We start from the raw sequence: 15,437 nt of genomic DNA, 5'->3' as shown, positions 1-15,437 counted from the left end.
ACATCCTTCTTGTAGTGTGGGGCCCAAAACTGGACACAGTACTCCAGATGAGGCCTCACCAATGTCGAATAGAGGGGAATGATCACGTCCCTCGATCTGCTGACAATGCCCCTACATATACATCCCAAAATGCCATTGGCCTTCTTGGCAACAAGGGCACACTGTTGACTCATATCCAGCTTCTGGTCCACTGTAACCCCTAGGTCCTTTTCTGCAGAACTGCTGCCAAGCCATTCGGTCCCAAGTCTGTAGTGGTGCATGGGATTCTTCCGTCCTTAGTGCAGGACTCTGCACTTGTCCTTGTTGAACCCCATCAGATTTCTTTTGGCCCAATCCTCTAATTTCTCTAGGGCCCCCTGTATCCTATCCCTACCCTCCAGAGTATCTACCTCTCCTCCCAGTTTATTGTCATCTGCAAACTTGCTGAGGGTGCAATCCACACCATCCTCCAGATCATTTATGAAAATATTGAACAAAACCGGCCCCAGGACCGACCCTTGGGGCACTCCACTTGATACTGGCTGCGAACTAGACATGGAACCACTGATCACTACCAATTGAGCCCAACGATCTAGCCAACTTTCTATCCACCTTCTAGTCCATTCATTCAATCCATACTTTTTTAATTTGCTGGCAAGAATACTGTGGGAGACCGTGTCAAAAGTTTTGCTAAAGTCAAGGAACAACACGTCCACCACTTTCCCCTCATCCACTGAGCCAGTTATCTCATCATAGAAGGCAATTAGATTAGTCAGGCATGACTTGCCCTTGGTGAATCCATGCTGACTGTTCCTGATCACTTTCCTCTCCTCTAAGCGCTTCAGAATTGATTCCTTGAGGACCATGATTTTTCCAGGGACTGAGGTGAGGCTGACTGGCCTGTAGTTCCCAGGATCCTCCTTCTTCCCTTTTTTAAAGATGGGCACTACATTAGCCTTTTTCCAGTCGTCAGGGACTTCCCCTGATTGCCATGAGTTTTCAAAGATAATGGCCAATGGCTCTGCAATCACATCCGCCAACTGCTTTAGCACTCTTGGATGCAGCGCATCCGGCCCCATGGACTTGTGCTCGTCCAGCTTTTCTAAATAGTCCCGAACCACTTGTTTCTCCACAGAGGGCTGGTCACCTCCTCCCCATGCTGTGCTGCCCAGTGCAGTAGTCTGGGAGCTGACCTTGTTCGTGAAGACAAAGGCAAAAAAAGCATTGAGTATATTAGCTTATTCCACATCCTGTCACTAGGTTGTCTCCCTCATTCAGTAAGGGGCCCACACTTTCCTTGACTTTCTTCTTGTTGCTAACATACCTGAAGAAACCCTTCTTGTTACCCTTAACATCTCTTGCTTAACATGTCTTGTACCCCTTGAGTCTTTTAGGCTATGCAGCCTGGAGTCAGTTTGGGCTGCAAATAATCCCGCCCCATCAAAGGGCAGGTCCTGGAGGGTCTGCTGAACCTCAGGTGGCAGATCTGCGGCCTGCAGTCATGAGCGTCTCCTCATGGCTATACTGGAGGACAAGGTGCACACCACTGAGTCTGCAGCATCCAGTGAGGACTGTAAAGAGGTCCATGCTACTGCCTTGCCCTCCTCAACAATAGTCCCAAACTCCTTCCGGGATTCTGAGGGTAACAGTTCCCTATATTTTTGCATGGAGTTCCAGAAGTTGAAGCTGTATCTGCTCAGGATGCCTGCTGATTAGCAATCCTGGAGCTGTAAGCCTCTGGTAGAATAGACCTTCCTGCTGCAAAGGTTGAGACCTTGACCGGTGCCAAGAATGGTACTTCTCCCAAGACAGGGATCTGTGCCAGGATGGTGAGCAGTGCCGCTAGTCCGACCGGTGCTGCGAGTCCGAGCGGCGTGGTGAGATGGATCAGTGCCGCGACTCAGAGTGGTGCCTTCTTGTCGATACCGGAGAGCGGTGCCTTGGAAATGCAGGCGGATGCAACATCGCTGGCTTGCCTTGGGATGGTGCTGCCTTTGGTGGCGCTGGAGGCTTGTCGCGGAGAGCCGGGTACTGCAGTGCCATCATGGCAGTGAGATCCCTCAAGGCTTCAAAGGTGCCTGGGGTGGATGGTAGCCCCATCTCTTCCACCACATGGCTTGGGGAGTCCAATGGCACCGGATTCAACGGTCCCCTTTGTGGGGCTGAAGTCGACAGTGCTGGCATCAAAGCCCTCGGCGCTGGGACCTCCTCCCTGGGACGTGCTCCATTGGCCAGCTCTGAAGGAGTGGGTCTTGAAGGTGGAGATCAGCTCCTAACCTGCTTCCATGTCGCTAGGGTATGGGACAGTTCCCACCGACTTCGGTGCTGGGGAGTGGCGGTGCCGCGGGTTTCTGAGCTCAGCATCTTTCCGCAGTGCTGCTTCTGCCACGGATGCTGGAGCGCTCTGCACGGATGAACTCTGGGCCGGGTCTTGCTGTGCCGAGGCGGATTGCGGTCTCAGTGCCACCTCCAGAAGGAGCTGCTTTAAATGGAAGTCCGGCTCCTTTTTTGTTCTAAGGCGAAACCCTTTTCAAATCCTGCATCTATTGGCTTGGTGCACCTCCCCCAGACACTTTAGACAAGCGTTGTGGAGGTCACCCATTGGCATGGGCTTATTGCAGGACTTGCAGGGTTTGAACCCTTGGGACCAAGGCCTGCCCCGAGTCCGCAAGGGGAGACTACCTGCAGAGATGAGAGAGTAGCTCAGTCTTTGGAACTGTTTATTTCTTGACCTTTCTTCCAGGACTGTCAACAAGGGTATGAATTAGTTCTTAGGTGTTAATAATAGAATAGAATAAAATAGAATAGAATAGAATGCCAAGTGTGATGTCCGTTTGATCTGATATGGCCAACAGGTTCATTCAGAACTGGACTAAGACCACACACTTGGCCCACCTGTGTCAGGGAATATTTGTCACATTGAACTAGGATTGATCAGAACTGGTGATCTAGAAGGCAAAAGTGATGTACCATCTCTGCAAATTTCTCAAGTTCCCAGATCCAAAACAGTGCAATCAAAACAATGCTTAAAAGCCAGCTTTTTCTGTACCTAAACAAGACTGTCAAAAAACCCACCCCATAGTTATTGGCATTTTCAAGAAAGAGGTAGGTTTCTCTACTGCAACTTTCAGTTGTAGCTACACCATCATTTTACTGCACATACCAGATGTATATATGTGTTACTCAAAAGACTTGGTAAAGGAATTGTCTAGTTTTCCCCACTTTCCTTAGGAATTAATTTCTTCACTGCCTGCGAGACAAACCTCTTCGTCCTCTCTATCATCATAATTCTGAGCAATGGTGCAGTGCCCAACTTTAAAAGCCAGACCAAGCTTTTGGGGAAGGAGTGATAAGGAGCAGAGAGATATGGGCGAGGCAGGTATATTGTGTGGCTGGGCCCACTGGCTGAAGAGGGAGATGGATTTTTTTCCTCACTTTTTTATTTGTTTTGAGAAAATTGCTGCACTTATTTTTGTTATTTAAGTAGTTCTGAAATTTTCATAGATGTCAAAAGTGCCTTGAGCTCTTGGAAGGAAGGAAGGAAGGAAGAACGCCAGCCATATTATTAGCATGCTGAACATGCCGGATGATTATTTGGTTATTGGCAGGAGGGTGCCAAAACTGGCAGTTTTAGGGATAGAAAATGTTTTAATTGCCCCATGTGACAGGTTTTATCAATGGGGGATTTTTGAAGTATCATTTTGCTTCAAATTTTGTTTTTTGCTATCGCAAATATATTTATAACTGAAGGTAGAAAAATACACACCCTTTTCCAGACCATCAATAAAACTGAAGGCAACAGAGTAAGCTAATAAAGGGAGAAATGTCCACAAAACATTTAATGCATTTGCATTGAATGCAAAAAAATTCAACGCCGACATGAATGCCGTCTCACAAGCATGAAAGTTGACGGAGGGCGCCACTACTTATTGTACCTGCTCAAGCAGCTGCCGTAGCCGGTGAAGCTGAGATTCTAGCTGTTTATTGTGATCTTCCAATATTTGCATTCTGGCCTCCAAACGACCTTTGTGCTGCCTTAGGAGTTTGGCCTCAGCAATGAGCTCAGCATCTTCAGAAGTGTGCTGGGGCGATACAATGGAGTCTGGGGGGGAGGCAAGAGGGTTTATTCCTCTCCGAAGATGTTGTTCCTTTAGCTGCTCATATTCCACCTGGAGACTCCTAATACAATTATAAAGAGAAAAAGGAGATTACATTTCATAGCAGCATACATGACAACATAATTTAATATATTTCCCCTAATTCAGTGCATCTTTTCATTATCTATATCTTTGGAGCCTAAGTACCTTATACCAAGATAAAGTCTAGGCTTCCAGTGTATGATAAATTAGACAGCTGCAGCACAAACTAGGAGGAGTGAAATTGCTACTTTGTTAGACTGTCTGATCACAGGCCCAGCAACTTAACTTACAAAGGGCCATTGTGAAGAGCTAAAACTCTGATCAGGTTTTCAGCAGAAACTGAGACTTCAGTGCCCATTTCAGTTCCTTTTCTCATTTTGTCCAAACAACGATTATGCAGTGTGTGTGCACGATTAAAACAGAGTTAATGAAATGCCAGTTCAGACGCTGCACCGGAAGATTACAAAACCTTTGCTCTTCCTCGAGGTTGGCAATGATGCGCTCCAACTCTCCCCGTTCTTCCTTTTCCACTGACTTCAGGATTTGGGCAGGACTCTGCGGTTGACTCACAGGCGACTCTCCTCCCAGAGTTTGACAGTACTGCTGGATGAGGGCATGTTCATCCTCTCTAGAATAACAAAGCAACACAGATGGAAACAGCTCATGTAAATGTACTTGATACCCCGGAAGTATAAATTAGCCAATGATCTAACAGCTTTGCTAAGTTTGTCTTTTTAAAAAAGGCTGGCACGGAGGTAAGTTGGTCTCCAAGAGTTTGGGACACAGCTGTCAGTTATGTGTGGGTGAACTATACATATCCATATTTTTTCTGACTTGCTCCCGGCATAAATATCCTGCAGGATTAAAAAATCCACATGAAAAAGACAGATGTTCTGTATTAGTGTAAAGCCAGTTTAATTTAAATGCACATACACAGCACAATGGCTGGTGATACTTCTAAAAGAAACAAAGAAAAAAAGAATCAACTACTCCTTGATGTCTTTTGCAGCAGTTGTGTATTTTAACAACACACACCTGACATCTAGTGTACTTTGAGAGATGGGAGAGAAAATGCTAGACATATGTTTCACATCCTAGTAAAAATTATAGATGGGAATATTCACAGATATCTTAGCATGGTCACAGATCAGAGATACAGAAAGAACTGTGTGCTTAGCAAAGTGGAATGGTTGTGGCATTAAAGAGGAAACATGCTTATAAAATATTCTGTGAAGTTTTTATAAGCATAACAAACACAAGTTACAAATTGGTCTTTTCCCCCATTTCTTAAGATTGTGGTTCTCACATAGGCAACATACTCAGGTTCTTTGAGGGAGGTAGCTAGATCCTTCTGGCTAGAGCAGAAATTATCTTGTGGTAGGCGGTATGGAGGACCTGAGGGATCCAGTAATGGCTATTACTATTTGGCTGAACCTGCTTTTCTAGATGCATCATCCTTCCCCCCACTTCTAAGTCTATTAAATAATCCTGCTTTTTCTCCCTAATAATCTTCAGATGGATAGGAGGTAGAAGATAGACTCTAAATTCATTCTCTTCTTTAAAGAGAAACTGCTGAACTACAAAAAACTTGAATGCTAGAGAACTTTCTCGATAAATTCCAATCTTTACACATCGGCTTACAAACAAAAGCTGTAATACTTCCTTCTGTACAGCATCTATCAGACCAACTGTACCCCAAAATGCTCTAGAATTAAAGAATGAATAATCACACAGGGAGAAACACATTAACAGCTACAGATATGTTTTGAGATAACATCTGGGAAAGTGAAAGAGTGAGTGAAAGACAGAGAGATGGAAAGAAAATTCTAGATGGGAACTAATCACAGAGGAGAGACTCCCTACACCAGATGTCCTGAGAATGTGGGAGGGTACAGCGCTAGGTGCTGAATAGGGAGAAGAAAGGGAAGGGACAGGGAACAAGAGAGGACAAGACTTGTGAGGTAGGCTGAATCTAATCTGACAGTGGATGCAAAGAGGGCTGTTTTGACACTACAGGTGAAAGCCTAGTCCATTGAAGTCAATGAGTATTTTGCCACTACAGTGGGGCCTAGGATTTCACACGAGGAGGACAGTTTGGAATCAGTAGAGGGTGTTCTTTCTTTCTTTGTTTTGGTGTTTTTCCATAAGGATGGGAGTGGTACAGCTATTTTACATGGGAGAAAATGGTTAACAGCAAAAAGATATGATGAAAGTTCTGTGTGTGAAAATAAAAACCAATTCCTCTAAAAATAATCCATAATTCAGAAAGATAAAAAGACTAAACCATAAACTATTTATTATTGAATGTATAGCCATCTCTTTCCTTAATTCATGTCTTCAACACTCTTTCATTTAAAGGTTACATTTTAGACATTTATTAGGAATAATAAATTCTTTGCCATTTTTGATTGAAACAATTACAATTCACCCAGCATAACTACGGCTGAGAGAACTCTAATGCTAACATCTGTCTTAGGCTATTACAAAAAAACCTCTGCAAAATGCTCCTAGTATTGACCTCTGTCTTCCCAAAGAGGGAAGTCCTTGTCCCACTCAGACACCTATTTTGGAATAAACTTACTGGAAGTCTTTTCATGAAATAATAAAAATACTAATTGGAGTTAAAACAGATATTTGCTGTTCTGAGGAACTTGGAAGTGATTTATTTTCTTAAAAATGAACATACAACGTTGTTGGGTCTAATTTAGACAAACAGTAGCATCCTGCTACACAAACTATTTCTCATCAACAACGTTTATCTCTTGTTATGAGTTTTTCGTCAACGAACTAACCCATAACTCCTTGATCCAACTAATGGTGCAATGGACATAACCAAAAGTAACCTGAGCCAATGCCCTATACTGGACATACTTAAAATGACAACTGGTTATGTGGAAAATATTTATTTTTGATATCAAATGTAATGGAACATTTAAAGAGACCTTTTTTTAATAGAATAGGGCCAATAAGCAACACACACTTATGTAATACCATTCATCCCAAAACATTCAAATGTACAGTCACATTTTAATTATTTGAAAAAATAGCTGCTTAGAAGCAGACTCCTTTGATGAGAGACAAACCACAGTTGTGGTGGTTGGTAACCAAGAGGAATTAAACACTCATATATGTGAATTACAAGCCATCTTTATGGATGGCAATGACTTCTCAAAGATACATCAAGTCATCATCATGAAGGGCATTCTCTATTCTCACAAATGCATTTAGGTAATGTATATAAGCCCTAATGAGAATTATGAACATAAACTGAGTGTGTATGTATGTTAAACCTTCTTTAACTGGGTACACTGCTGAGGCAAGGACTTTCCTGATAGCTCACTGCATACACAGCAAAATCTGTGCAAAAGACCACTGCTATTAGGTAACCTCCTAGAGACAGTGCCAAAATATCCACAAATGTATGCAGTAGTTTTCTGCTCTTTATTAGAGGATCACTTCTACTAAGTGACTGGTGTAAGCTCATTGAGTATTTGCTTCCGGTACGTCTTCCTGTACACTAGTTCCTATGTTAGAGTAAAATGGAAATATCTCCAATATTTCTCTGCTTGAGTATAAGTAAACTACTCACTATAAGCTGTTACGTGGGCTTCTGCTTCTTGACTCTAGCTGGATTTACTTCTTGTCATTTAGGTATGAAAGTTTGGGGGTTTTATCAAATACTTATATGTTAAGTAACCCAAAGTGAAAAACCACCAATTCCACCTATATCATGTGACAGTCCTGTCAATTGTTTCAATTCATGCTGTTTCAGTCCACGTGCATTCATTTATGTTACAAGAATTAAAAACAGAATAGAGATGAGAAGCTCCTTCCTCTATGCTCCTGTTTTGTGTAATAATCTCTCAACTGGTGCAGGGATGCCTCAGAGCTCCTGGACACTGGGCAGTGGGGCCCCCAGGAGCTCCTTGCCATCGCGGATGGACCCCACAGCTCCCAGCTGTTGTGGGCGGCAGGGCAGCAGGGATGTCCCGGAATTTGGAGCAGCCATGGGCGGTGGCGGTGCCCTGAGCTTGGACCCATGGGCAGTGGGGGGAAGCCGCAAGCTCAGAGCCGGGCCCTTCGGGTTGGTGTGAGGACCCCATAGTTCTCCATTTTGTCATGCATATTTTTAGTAAAAGTCACGAATAGGTCACGGGGTCCAGTGAATTTTTCTTTATTGCCTGTGACCTGTCTGACTTTTACTAAAAATATGCATGACAAAATCTTAGCCTTATTGATTAACACTGTTGGCAGGGGTAGAAAGAGATCAATGTGCAGGTTGTTTTTTCATTTTTCTTATACCTACAAAAACAAGCCCCTTTGTCCTTTCTTCTCCCAGCTACTTTCATAACTCAGTGAAACTCATAATTGCTTCTTTTCCAATAACCTAGTTACAAACTAAAGGCCTGATTCAAAGACCAGTGGGAATCTTTTTATTGACCTCAATGGACTTTAGAGCAGATCCTAAAACATTAGTGAAAAACTGCAGTAGCTTGCCCATGTTCTTCCTTTATCCACCTTAAAAATATTCTCCAGTTATAACTAAGATTATTGCTTAAGTGTATTTCAAGGGAAATTATGATGTTGCATAAAGCCCTAGAATATTTGTAGGGCTTCATAGAATAGAATCATAGAATATTAGGGTTGGAAGAGACCTCAGGAGGTCATCTAGTCCAATTCCCTGCTCAAAGCAGGACCAACACCAACTAAATCATCCCAGCCAAGGTTTTGTCAAGCCGGGCCTTAAAAACCTCTATGGATGGAGGTTCCACCACCTTCCTAGGTAACCCAGTCCAGTGCTTCACCACCCTCCTAGTGAAATAGTGTTTCCTAATATCCAACCTGGACTTCCTGCACTGCAACTTGAGACCATTGCTTCTTGTTCTGTCATCTGCGACCACTGAGAACAGCCTAGCTCCATCCTCTTTGGAACCCCCCTTCACTCTTCTCTTCTGCAGACTAAATAACCCTGGTTTCCTCAGCCTCTCCTCGTAAGTCATGTGCCCCAGCCCCCTAATCATTTTCATTGCCCTCCGCTGGACTCTCTCCAATTTGTCCACATCCCTTCTGTAGTTGGGGGACCAAAACTGTACTCCACGTGTAGCCTCACCAGTGCCGAACAGCGGGGAATAATCACTTCCCTTAATCTGCTGGCAATGCTCCTACTAATGCAGCCCAATATGCCATTGGCCTTCTTGGCAACAAGGGCACACTGCTGACTCATATCCAGCTTCTTGTTCACTGTAATCCCCAAGTCCTTTACTCCAGAACTGCCGCTTAGCCAGTTGGTCCCCAGCCTGTAGCGGTGCATGGGATTCTTCCTTCCTAAGTGCAGGGCTCTGCACTTGTCTCTGTTGAACTTTATCAGATTTCTCTTGGCCCAACCCTCCAATGTGTCTAGGTCACTCCGGACCCTATCCCTATACTCCAGCATATCTACCACTCCCCTCATTTTAATGTCATCTGTGAACTTGCTGAGAGTGCAATTAATAAAGATGTTGAACAAAACCGGCCCCAGGACTGACCCCTGGGACACTCCGCTTGATACCAGCTGCCAACTACACATCAAGCTGTTGATCACTACCCATTGAGCCTGACAATCTAGCCAGCTTTCTATCCACCTTATAGTCCATTCATCCAATCCATACTTTTTTAACTTGCTGGCAAGAATACTGTGGGAGACCGTATCAAAAGCTTTGCTAAAGTCAAGATATATCACATCCACCACTTTCCCCATATCCAGAGAGCCAGTTATCTGATCATAGAAGGCAACCAGGTTGGTCAGGCATGACTTGCCCTTGGTGAATCTATGTTGACTGTTCCTGATCACCTTCCTCTTCTCCAAGTGCTTCAAAATGGAGTCCTTGAGGACCTGCTCCATGATTTTGCCAGGGACTGAAGTGAGGCTGACTGGTCTGTAGTTCCCCAGGTTCTTTTTCCCCCTTTTTAAAATATGGGCACTATATTTGCCTTTTTCCAATCCTCTGGGACCTCCCCCAATCACCACGACTTTTCAAAGATAATGGCCAATGGCTCTGCAATCATACTAGCTAACTCCCTCAGCATCCTTGGATGCATTAGATCTGGACCCATGAACTTGTGCTTCTTAAAATCCTGGAAGCCATACAGAATCACCCCACTCAAAGCGGCATGTTCTTGGACATACTGAGAAATGCTGGCAATTCTAGCCTCACTCTTCAGGTGAGAAGCGAGTGCCACAACACAGCACTGAACCAGACCGAAGAGACAGAACATTGTGAAATCAAGTTTTTTGTTTTTTGTTTTTAAAAAAGATGGTCTAAAACATTCATTTAACTGATGAGTGCAACTATTTCTTCAGGGCTGTTGTGAACGAATGGCATCATTTCGAAGTGCAGAGACATCCTTATGGTGAGAGAGAGACGTTTTTGTGAAAAGTTCAGGTGATACACGAAGTAAAATATTTCTATTTTGGCTACTTGAATTAGTTTTTAAATAGATACCAAAAAAGCACTGTCTAAATTACAAATTTATTCATTAAGCACTGACGTCTAAAATAGAACTTTTTTAAAAAGTGCTCCCAAAGCTGAATTCTTATATGTTAAAGTCCTGTTCTGTCATTTCTGGCATGACGTGATAATCTGTGAATTTTTGCATAACATTTATAAGACACTGAAAAATGAAATTTACAAATGATAATGTCTGACAGAACCCTCATGGTACTGCTACTAGCTGCTGTGACTGCAACAGATAAATACAAACTGATAAAAAAAACTACTAATTTTTTTTTTATTTCGAACTCTACAATCATATTCATTCAGGACAAGAGATTTTCTCCCCTTCTCTCTCACTGTGGCTACCTCACATGGAATACAGAGGACAAAGATTGGAAGTATTGATTTGTCCATTATAAGCGGCACATTCTTACAGATAACATTCCTGTTCAATGAACACCAGATAAAGGAAGAAATCTACTTAAGGAAAAGATGAATCTTTGCTATGTATCTCTCCCTCAACCTTCTGTCTGCCTCACTAAATTATTGGTCTGAAAGGCAGGACCTTGTGTCTGCACTAACAAATCTCATGACAGTAATTAAGATAGATCTATTAGTGGCACCGGAGTTTTAATTCAGGGTTTCATGATGACAGAATGGCCTACAAGACAAGGAAGCAGCAAATGCACTCTGGCAAACAAACATTTTGATATTGCGAATCCATTACACTTTCTTTTCCAGAACTGATAGGGGACGGTAGGCAACAACCTCTAAAAGCAGAGAATCAAAATCAACTCCTCAGCCTTTTTCAGTAGTTATTCCACTGTAGATTTTCAGCTTACTTTGATTCAAAATCAGGATCATGAAGATGGAGAAGTTATAAGACTGCACTGTAGTGTTTAGTGCCTGTGCCATTTAGCAGAATGACAGCACTAAGGTGTAAAAATGGGCTGCAGGAAGGTCAAATTTAAGAGAGGTGCATCTCACGTAACAAGCCATGGAAACCTGCACTTGAAACACGCTATTCTGTGTGTGTGTGTGTGTGGATATCTTTAAATAGGTGTGTATAGATTGTATGCATAAGTATATGGAGAATAAGGGGCAAATGGGTGTAGTTTCCCACGTCTTTCAGAGCATTCAGTCTGAGCTCTAAAAAAAGATCAAGTCTTTCTGACAGAATCATTCTGAGCTCTGGTGGATTCTTGATTCTATTTGATTGAGAAAACCAGATAGTAAATTAAATCTTATGCACTAACCTGAACGTGCTGGTGATAATTGTATTTCCCCCTTTGACCTAGCATTGTTGTGAAAAATAGCAAAATCCTGAAGGTTCAACATCGTTGTCAAAATTTCTCTCTCCCGCTTTCACTTTTGCTTATCTGTTCTTTTCCCAATTTATTGCCAACTGAAATTAATTTCTCTCTCTGACTGGATGGTCTTTAATTTCTTGTCACTAGCTGATTTAGGCACTTTGAGGGAGAACACAGCTGCTGTGCTGCTGAATGTTCAAGGTAAGTTCTAACACGGCACAGTTTTTGGTGGCATGTTCACCAGCATTGGCAGCATAGAAGGTGTGGAGTGAGACTAACAGCAAAGGGATTAATGAGAAATGTATTGTCTGTCGTAGCAGACATATGTGCATATTCTAAATAGATCTCAACCTTTTAGGTATGGTACATGTACAGATTTGATAGAATAGTTATATAGGATAATATAAAAAGTTACTTCTAATTATACATTGTGGCATTTCACAAACATTTAAAAAGTAGAAGAGAAGAAAAAGTTAGTTATGTTAACAAAAATTATCAGTATTTACTGATACAGTACTGAGTTTTGGCCTATTGCTTTATGCAGATCATTACAACTTATTTCATTAATGCTATAGATTAAAATGAGTATAAATTCAAAATAATTATTTTCTCAATAATGTTCATTTTCCATTTACTACACTAAACCAGTGTTTCTCAAACGACATGACCAGGATCTCTGTGAGACACCAGAACATTTGGGGAAAGAGTATGAGGAATATCTTAATCTTTTTCCTCATGATCATTCTGAGTTTAGATTCAACAAAGGGGAATAATCTATTTTATAAATGAATAGCCATTAGATTTAGCTGTATTTGCTAAAACTAGGGATGTCAAACGATTAAAAAAATTAATGATTAAAAAAATTAATCACGATTAATTGTGCTGTTAAACAATAGAACATCATTTACTTAAATATTTTGGATGTTTTCTACATTTTCAAATATATTGATTTCAATTACAACACAGAATACAAAGTGTACAGCACTCATTTTGTATTTATTTTTATTACAAATATTTGCACTGTAAAAAACAAAAGAAATAGTATTTTTCAATTCACCTAATAGAAATAACGTAGTGCAATTGCTTTATCATGAAAGTTGAACTTACAAATGTAGAATTATGTACCAAAAAAACCTGCATTCAAAAATAAAACAATGTAAAACTTTAGAGCCTACAAGTCCAATTAGTCCTACATCTTGTTCAGCCAATCGCTCAAACAAACAAATTGGTTTACATTACCAGAAGATAATGCTGCCTGCTTCTTGTTTACAATGGCACCTGAAAGCGAGAACAGGTGTTTGTATGGCATTGTTGTAGCTGGCGTCTCATGATATTTACATGCTAGATGTGCTAATGATTCATATGTCCCTTGATGCTTCAACCACCATTCCAGAGGACATAGGTCCATGCTGATGACGAGTTCTGCGAGCTAACAATCCAAAGAAGTGTGGACTGACACACGTTCGTTTTCATTATCTGAGTCAGATGCCACCAGCAGAAGGTTGATGTTCTTTTTTTGGCAGTTTGGGTTCTGTAGTTTCTGCATCAGAGTGTTGCTCTTTTAAGACTTCTGAAAGCATGCTCCACACCTCGTCCCTCTCAGATTTTGGAAGGCACTTCAGATTCTTAAATCTTGCGTCAAGTGCTGTAGCTATCTGCAGAAATTTCACATTGGTATCTTCGTCGCATTTTGTCAAATTTTTAGTGAAAGTGTTCTTAAAACGAACAACATGTACTGGGTCATCATCCGAGACTGCTATAACATGAAATATATGGCAGAATGCAGGTAAAACAGAGCAGGAGACGTACAATTCTCCCCTGAGGAGTTCAGTCATAAATTTAATGAACGCTTTTTTTTTTTTTTAAATGAGCTTCATCAACATGGAAGCATGTCCTCTGGAACGATGACTGAAGCATGAAGAGACATATGAATCTTTAGCACATCGGTCATGTAAATATCTTGCAATGGCAGCTACAACAGTGCCAAGTGAACGCCTATTCTCACTTTCAGGTGACATTGTAATTAAGAAGTGGGCAGCATTATCTCCCGTAAATGTAAACAAACTTGTTTTGCTTAGCTATGGGCTGAACAAGAAGTAGGACTGAGGCCTGGTCTACACTGGGGGGTGGGGCGGAGGAATCGATCTAAGTTACGCAACTTCAGCTACGTGAACAACATAGCTGAAGTCGACGTACTTAGATCGACTTACAGTGGTGTCTTCTCCGCGGTGAGTTGACTGCTGCCGCTTCCCCATTGACTCCGCCTGCGCCTCTCGTGGAGCTGGAGTACAGGAGTCGACGGGAGAGTACTCGGGGTTGATTTATCAAGTCTAGAGTAGATGTGATAAATCAATCCCCGCTGGATCGATTGCTTCCCACCAATCCAGCGGGTAGTGTAGACATACCCTAGGTGGACTTGTAGGCGGTAAAGTTTTATGTTGTTTTGTTTTTGAGCGTAGTTATGTAAAAAAAAAACCCCTACATTTGTAAGTTGCACTTTCATGATAAAGAGATTGCACTACAGTACTCATAGGAGGTGAATTGAAAAATGCTATTTCTTTTAGCATTTTTACAGTGCAAACATTTTTAATTAAAAATTATATTGAGTGAGTACTTTGTATTCTGTGTTGTAATTGAAATCGATATATTTGAAAATGTAGAAAAACATCCAAAAATATTTAATAACTTTCAATTCCTATTCTATTGTTTAACAGTGTGATTAATCACGATTAATTTTTTTCACAGAGATTAATTTTTTTTAGTTATTCGCCTGAGTTAACTGCGATTAATTGATAGCCCCAGCTAAAACTAAATTAACCTACAAGAAAAATTAACAGGACCCCCTTGTTCAAATGTTTAGAACATTCTTCCAGAATTAATGTAGCAAAGGCTATGAAGGAAAAAAAATTCTCCTTTTCTTTAACAGATTTACATCAGGAAGGTCCTAATATTTTGCTTGATTTAGACACATTTTGGACACTCTGCATTGGACACTTTCCATGCTTATGTGCTGGCCGCCCTTCCCGCAGCCCCCATTGGCCTGGAGTGGTGAACCACGGCCAGTGGTAGCCGTGATCAGCTGAACCTGCAGACGCGGCAGGTAAACAAACCGGTCCAGCTTGCCAGGGGCTTTCCCTGAACAAGCGGCAGACCGGCTTTGAGAACCACTGCTTTAGAGCATGAAAGTGTGTTAACAAGCTCATTAACAGGGTTCAGCTGACAAGACAGAAGTAGCAACTTTCCAATGTTAAAAGTGACTTTGCCCCTATTACAAGTTTGCAATACACTGAAGGACTCTCAGGGATCAATAAAATAATACCAAATAACAGAGCTCTGATTATGAGCAGTACAGAATTTGATTTACAAATCAGTAATTCTCTCCTGAGGCCCAGCAGAATGCACTAAGATATAGGGATTTTGCCCAGATAGGTTTATATTAGATGAGCCTGAGATTAAAAATTTTGACCTAAATTTCAGCCACCCCATAAAGTTCAGGTTATTCACATCCAGAGATTTCATTTCTGTGGTATGTTGTA

At 41.7% G+C, this 15,437-nt stretch overlaps 1 protein-coding gene across 4 annotated transcripts in view; it reads right to left on the bottom strand.

The window, feature by feature from the left end:
- Nucleotides 1-15,437, bottom strand: part of UTRN (utrophin) — a 583,727-nt gene that overhangs the window by 27,854 nt on the left and 540,436 nt on the right. For all 4 annotated transcript variants that reach the window (XM_084623224.1, XM_084623225.1, XM_084623226.1 and 1 more), the window contains 2 exons: nucleotides 4,588-4,746; nucleotides 3,915-4,158 (listed from right to left, as the gene is read on the bottom strand). In XM_084623224.1, the coding sequence (XP_084479350.1) occupies nucleotides 3,915-4,158; nucleotides 4,588-4,746 (403 nt within the window). The remainder of the gene's footprint in view (nucleotides 1-3,914; nucleotides 4,159-4,587; nucleotides 4,747-15,437) is intronic.

Source organism: Lepidochelys olivacea (genome assembly GCF_965140295.1).
Source record: "Lepidochelys olivacea isolate rLepOli2 genome assembly, chromosome: 3".
Lineage (NCBI taxonomy): Eukaryota > Metazoa > Chordata > Testudines > Cheloniidae > Lepidochelys > Lepidochelys olivacea.
This window is presented reverse-complemented; position numbering and strand designations above follow the sequence as displayed.